Source organism: Dipteris shenzhenensis, chromosome 3 (assembly GCF_047967505.1).
Source record: "Dipteris shenzhenensis isolate YYH24624 ecotype China chromosome 3, Dip_SZ_1.0, whole genome shotgun sequence".
Classification (NCBI taxonomy): domain Eukaryota; kingdom Viridiplantae; phylum Streptophyta; class Polypodiopsida; order Gleicheniales; family Dipteridaceae; genus Dipteris; species Dipteris shenzhenensis.
Window position 1 is genome coordinate 22595654 of NC_141598.1, and position 7476 is coordinate 22603129.

Sequence of the window (7476 nt, forward strand, 5' to 3'; positions counted from 1 at the left end):
AATTAGGGTGGCTTTAAGCAAGTAAAGATACTTTATGCATGAATCCTAAAGTTAGGGCTAACTGCTAGTGCTAGGCCTATAAGTATGACCCTGGGGCTCAGTATTGGTGGGTCTAAGGAGTTAAATCCTCCTCTGGACACAGATCTGCTGGCTTGGGAGTGACAGCTAGGGGAAGGAGTACGCGGTACAGGATGCATGCTCTGACTTTGAGGCTGGCCAGCCTCTGGCGGTGATCTAGACCTCATGCTTGGGGGTGGCTCGATGTACTGAGCCTACGGCTGGGAGGTGAGCTGCTAGCACGGCCCCTATGGGATGTTTTCCAGGATTGTCCGGTGGTTTTGAGGACTTTGTCTCGGAGTTGTAACCCACCAAGGTATTGTCAATCGACCTAGTGGGCATCTCTCTTTAGATTCTAGTGGGGTGCTCAGCATTGAACCTGCTCAGATCTTCATGGCTGACACGGGGAGATTTGAGATGGGAAGATGACACGCACTCTGGATTCGATGCCCTCATCTGTACAGATTCAGTCCACATTGGAGATGTACACAGGATGCATAGTTCTTTCGCCTGGAGGCCATGATTTTTCAGCCAGTCATATGTACGATTTGAAGCCAGTCAGACAGAAAGGGATGTCTAAGATATCTCCCCCTTCAAATGAATGACCACTATTGGTGAGTGGATCACTTTCTTGTCCCTCATTGCAGATGAGCATGTAGAGTACAAGGCTTGAGATCTTGCTGGCACTTGATAAGATTTTTGGTTTCTTCTGTACTTAAGTGTAAGAGAAATACTTAGGCTCTCCCATTTGGTACTTTGTAGACTTGTATGCATGTGTGTCTTAGACCCTTTTTTGGTCTTTTGAAGACATTTATAAAATCAATCAATCAATCTCTGGATCATCTGCTCAGGCACAGGCCGTGCATAGTTGGCTTGATGGTCATATGCACTTGTACACCCCTTTTTGGTCTTTTGAAGACATTTATAAAATGAATCGTTAATTCATTCATTCTCTTTTTCATCTGCTTATGTACAGGGCTGTGCATAGATAACTAGATGGCCATGTGCATCTATGCACACACGCACACACATGTGAGAGATTGTCTTTTTAATGAAACAATGGGTTAACAATAGTTGGAAATTTCATTTTTGGAACTTGTTAGAGCATGGTTAGACAGTACATCAATGCATTGTAATTAGTATAACTGCTTTCAATAAAAGTGTACGGACTATCTTTTGACTGAGAATTTGTTCCTGCTTGCACTGTAATAATAATTTCTAAGCTCATACTGTAAATTTTAAACATTTTGCTCTGGGGCATCTGAACCAACCGAAGAGGGCTCCTTGATGGTTTCTGCAGCCTGAGTTGGTGCAGCAAGTCGAACAAGATTTGGTGAACATCATGGCAGGAGGGACAGCTCAGGATGTCGATATCCTTCACTTTGCATAATCATGTACTTCATGTCTTCATGCATTTTCCACGTTTCCCCAAATATGAAAAAGGATTTGTCCAAGGAAGATGAGGTTGTGCTCTTTGAGCTTCAATCATAACTGGTCTTTTTAACTGGTTTTTGAACGTCAGGTTACAGCACATGAAACAAATTTCAGATAGATGATTTATACTTAACAATCTTAGCACATGTTGAGGTTGTAGAGCAGGAGGAAGATGCAGATGATGAAGAGGAGCACCCTCAGCCTTCTAAAAAGTCTGCATCTAGCCCCATTAAGGCTGTTGTCGAAGGCCCCAGCATCCAGCATGATAAGAGTGAATCTGAGGATTATGATTAACCAATGTTTTTGTGGCAAGCGCCTTCAAAGTCATCTCCTCTCAATGCAAGCAGGTTGTCATAGAATACTCGGAGATACCCGTGTGTCGAGATGGAGCCTAATGGACTGCGCATCAGGCTGGAATCAGTTAAAAAGCAATTGGTGACCTGGGAATGGAGCACTTTTATGTCTGCTATTTGGTTTTGCTAACAAAGTGAGACTTAATGTGTGAGCCAATGCTGTCTTATGTGTAAAGAATTACTCGCAGACGTGGATGTCCTTGCAAGTCAACAGGCGATGTTATAGACTTTTGCAGGGCTCTTTCCATGGTATTTGATTATAATCTTTCGGAGTAAGGTGGATGGAGTTACTGGCAAGATCATTATAAGCTGTAAGCATTTTCCACTGTTGGCCCTAAGCTCTCCACTGTTTTTTCTTGGACCTTATATTCCTGGGTGTTGCATTGTAATCTGTAGTCTGTAAAGAAAGTCTTTTAGCATGTCAATCCTGACAAGCGATGTAAAATGTGTTATGGTTGGCATATGTTTATCCAATACTTTGTTGGACTGGAGTTTGCATGTTGGCTAGACTCCCATATGATCACCGAAGGAAGACGCCTAAGAGACCCTAGAAATCTTTGATTCAGCCACTGCTGACTCCCAAGCAAAATCCCTATAATCAAGTCATGATTGAAGTGGGCCATGATTGAGTTGTGGATTGGGCAAGGAAAACTATGGGGTGACTCACTATTCAGATATGCTTGTCATTTCAAGTTGTCATTGAATCTATAAGAATTGCTGTTCATCATCTTTTATAAGGATGTTTCTTATTGAATTAGATCATGTGATTGCGGACATATCCATGAGGGTTTCTCGGTGGTTCATCTTGATTTCACGCTTACCTAGCTTTACCCCAAACCTTGCCTCATTAGGGTTAGACTTACTAATAAATTCACAGTACATTATTAGCATTCCTTAAACATCAGTAGATGCTGGACCACCCTTGTTAGTGAAACATATATGATGGTCTACTTGATCAATGTTCAGAAGGTAAAGGGGCTTTGAAGACCTAAGAATGTGTCCATGGATTGGAGGTATTCTATACAAAGAGGGCGCTTCATAGCTGAAACAGCACTACCTCTATCTCTAATGGTTCTAACTAGTTCTGACCCCTAGTCAGATTGAAACCGGCCTTTAATCACTCAGAGGACAGTGGAACTAAACCTTTAATCACTTTAGCACTTATTTACAGCTCACAAAGCATATATCACAACCATTAACCATTGCATGATCACCATTTGGCATTTACCCATTTGTTCACAAACAAAACCACTGAAAAAGGGATGGAGGCTAGAATGCCCCTGCTCAACAAACATAGACAAGTGCACTCGATTGGCCCCAAACACCGTGGCGCCCTTTTCAGTATTTCTTTATATTTCACGGTGAAATGATTACAAGTTGCAACTGGGAGACCTTCCCTGCAACTGAGCACGCAGTCCTAATTCACTGAGCCTTCGCAAGGCTTTCAAGCATAGAACACCATCACATAAGTGTACTTAACCCATAGGTTTAATCCAAAGGCATTTTCTTTTTCAAGTGCAATTCCATTGGGATGTAATCACACTGCACCCCAGCCGCACTCTCTTTGAGTGGTTTCCAGATGGCATTCACAAAGCTTTTCAAAGCTTCAAAATAAAATCATCAAAAGTAAAATCACCAAAGAATGACTCATGTAGCACACTTCCTTGGCACCTGTGAACCTAGAAAGAGGCAGCACACGAGGCTAACCAATAGCTTATGGCAAAAAGAAATTGCAGCAGTAAAATCACAACTCACCAAGCCCTGAAAACTCAAACGAAATCCTCAATCGCCAAGAGGACATAGTAGCCAATGCCCAATTGCATTCTCAGCCAAAGAGGAGTGCAAAGGCTGAAGAAAGAGCATTTACAAGAGTCGACCAGCAAGAATTCCACTGAAAAATGTGAAAAGAAGCACTTCTGTCGCGAAGAAGTGGGAGTTCTTAGGCTCAAAAGAAGTGTGCTTTAGAGAGGAATGCATTGAGAAGGTTTTGGAGAAGTTTCATCGTCGGAAAGTCCTTCAAAACTGAGAAAAAACAGTCAACCAGTGCGTGGAATCACTCGAAATTCAACAGAAAGTTGTCGCTTTGCAAGAGGAGAGGCCCAGGAGGCTGTAGAAGCAAAAAGGTCAGAAAAAGTCACTTTTGCAAGTTCGACCAGCAAAAGAAGTGCTCAGCTTTGCTCGTTCTACCAAATGCACGGAGGGAAAAGCATATCACTGCGAAGGGGAGGCAGAGGGGAAGCCATCGGGCCAAATGGGAGTTTAGGAATCCAAACGGGTGAGGAGTTATGAAGAAAAACGGAATTCAGCTAAAGGAGGCTGAAAAACCAATCCAAAATCTCAACAAAGGGAGAAGATGAGAGAGAAAACCACACATGTGAAATTTAGAAGGCCCAGGAAGGTCCAGGAATGGCAAAGGAGCATGTAGAAGACACTAGAGCCACCTGGAACTCTAGGGGGGCCACTGAAGGTACATGGCCCTCTAGGAGGCCCATTAAAAATGTCACATTATCGTTTCCCAACAGCCACTCTTTTAATTCCTTGGAATGCCTTTGGGCCTAGGGATTAATTACGCTTATGTGCTAGGCACCATGGCGCGTTTAATTACACATTATTAAGCCCACGCTTGGACTTTTAAAACCAAAGTTGTCACGGTCTTGTAGTACATTAAAGTACTTAGAATTTCATGCCTCCGTGACAGACCCCTCTCTTGAAACAGCAAAGGGTATAGCATGAAAGAGTATACAAGAAAGCCGTAGCTTTAGTATACAGAGACAGTGAAAATATGGCTAGGAGAGGCATGCATCCATCCGTATACACTGCTCAAAATCTATGTGATCCCCGGCGATCAATAGTCAAGATGCATCAATATCATGAAGTCTCACCGCAGAAATACTATCAGCTCAGTATCTCGGATGAAACATACAGTGTCATCAAGCGACCTCATGAAATCACACTGAGCCCGTGTGTACTGAGGGAGTGGAGGTGCTACCCCCCTCTCGAACACCAGGTAATGCTCCAGACGCTCGCTCTGCCGAACTACCTGTAGGAGCCTGGACTGCAGTCGGCTCTAACTGGAAAGCATCAAGGTAAAGCTGCAATATCCCATGTGAATCTGTCAGTTGACCTTCCTCCATCCATTTCGCATCAAGTGATGGGTAATTTTGAAATTTTACCAAGTAGTGACGGATAACTTTACCCTTGAGCTTTCGATCTCTGTGCCAGAATCTACTATGGGACCAGAAGTTCATCCTGTTCTTCCACTTCAGGCTGTACCTCATCAGGTAAATCCTCGGGAACATCTCCATGATATTGCTTTAATAAGCTCACATGAAAGGCATTATGTATCTTCCAATGCGGAGGCAACTTCAGCCTATAAGCTTCCTCGTTTATCTTTTCAGAAACCTGGAAAAGACCATGGTAACACATGTTCAGCTTTGTGTACAACCTTTCCTTGCCTTTCTTATTTTTCAGCAAAACCCAATCACCTTCTGTGAATACCAATTCCCTGCGGTGCTTATCTGCTGCTCTTTTCTGCTTGTCTCGACTTCTATGCAAGGCATATTTGATCTTCTTGTAAGCCTCTTCAAGGCTTTCCACAAAATGATCAGCTTCGAAGATTTTCTCTTTTGTATGCAAAATGGGAGGTATCTTCCTGGCACCTTCCACTATTTCAAAAGATGCTTTACTTGTGGATGTGTGCACCGTATTATTGTAAGCATATTCCAACAAAGGCAAATAATGCTCCCATTTGCCTTTGTGGTCTGAGACATAGCATTTAAACATATCCAAGATGGTAGAGTTTTCCTGCTTTGATTGTCCATCAGACTGAGGGTGAAAAGATGATGAAAAATTCAGCGTAGTGCCCATATTTTCAAACAACCCTCTCCAAAAGAGGCTGGTCATCCTCGGATCTCTATCACTGAGTATGGATTCAGGCATCCCATGATACTTGAAGACATGCTGCAAAAACAATTTGGCCATTTGATTTGCTGTAATTTTCTTTCTTACTGGCACAAAGTGGGCTTGTTTGCTAAACCTGCAAATTATTGTCCACAATCCATCATGTCCAGTAGGAGTATGTGGAAGATCAAACACAAAATCCATAGCTATGCTTTGCCATGGTCTATTCGGAATTGGCAAAGGTTGTAACAACCCAGGTGCCTTCTGCCTGTTAAACTTTACTTTTTGACAAACCATGCATGTTCTCACATATTCTTCCACATCTTTCCTCAAAGATGGCCAATAAAAGTATTGCTCCACTGCTGTAATTCCCCTATGTCCTGCATATGGAGGAGGGTGACTTTCCATTACGACTTTCTGTCGCATCTGATCAGTGACATAGAGTTGTCCATGCATCAAAATGAAACCCTCTTTCAACATATAGTGATCATGCCTTTGACCATCAGAAAGCTGATCATAAATAGTTGAAAAATCAGCATCATTAACATATTGATCTTTCATCACATCTAACACATTGTTGTAAGCAATGCTCACTGCTGAAACACTGGGTTTCTTGGAGACTGCTTCAGGCTGTGGTTTCTTGGAAAGTGCATCAGCCACGACATTTTTGTTACCCGGCACATGTTGAATTTGAAAATGAAACATTGAGAGGAAGTTAGCCCATCTCATGTGCTTTTCAGATAATTTTCTCTGCGTGAGAAAATGTCTAAGTGACTGACGATCTGTTTGCACATAAAAATCAGCTCCAAGAAGGTAATGTTTCCACGTGGTCAAAGCATGTATCACTGCTAACATTTCCTTCTTGTATGTTTACAAGTACAATTTAACATCTTTGAGAACTCTACTCTCATATGCAACCACTCTGCCATCTTGCATCAAAGTGCCTCCTATGCTGTTCCCACATGCATCACAAGTTACAGCAAAGGGTTTTGCAAGATCTGACAAGATAATAACGGGTTCAGAACACAACTTTTGCTTCAGCTCTTCAAAGGTTGCATTTTCCTTTGGTCCCCACTGAAACGGTATAGCTTTCTTCTGTAAAGCATGCAAGGGAGAAGCAATTTCCGCAAAGCACTTTATAAACCTTCGATAGTATGAACACAACCCAAGGAAGCTTCTAACTTAATGCAGATTTTTCAAAATTGGCCAACTCCTTATGGCCTCAACTTTTACAGGATCCATCTTGACTCCATCCTTTGACACTATATGACCGAGAAAATGAATCTCATGCATAAAGAACTCACTTTTCTTAGTGTTTATTAAGAGCTTGTGTCTTTTCAACTCTTGAAACACAATAGTGAGGTGTTTCTTGTGCTCCTGCTCATTTTTAGAGAACACAATGATGTCATTGAAGAAAGTGCTCACAAACTTTCTGTGTGCTCTAAAAATTCTGTCCATCATTCTATTGAAAGTGACAGGTGCATTAGTCAAACCAAAAGGCATCACAAGGAACTCATATAAGCCAAATGAAGTACGGAAGGCAGTCTTATAGACATCTTTAGGCCGTATCCTTATCTGATGGTATCCACTTTTAAGGTCAATACGACTGAACATTGAGGAACCTTCCAACCGATCCAATATATCATCAATGTGTGGAATTGGAAAACGGTTCTTAATTGTGACTTTATTCAAAGCCCTATAATCAATACACATTCTCCAACTGCCATCCTTC

General features: G+C 42.1%; 1 protein-coding gene across 1 annotated transcript in view; it reads left to right on the plus strand.

Annotated features, from left to right (window-relative positions):
• The window catches only part of TAF7 (TBP-associated factor 7), a 44952-nt gene extending 42742 nt beyond the window's left edge, over nucleotides 1-2210 (plus strand). Inside the window, exons 4-5 of the mRNA XM_087372611.1 lie at nucleotides 1358-1427; nucleotides 1637-2210. Of these exons, the coding sequence (XP_087228737.1) occupies nucleotides 1358-1427; nucleotides 1637-1785 (219 nt within the window). The 3' untranslated portion in view covers nucleotides 1786-2210. The remainder of the gene's footprint in view (nucleotides 1-1357; nucleotides 1428-1636) is intronic.
• The last annotated feature ends 5266 nt before the right edge of the window (nucleotides 2211-7476 follow it).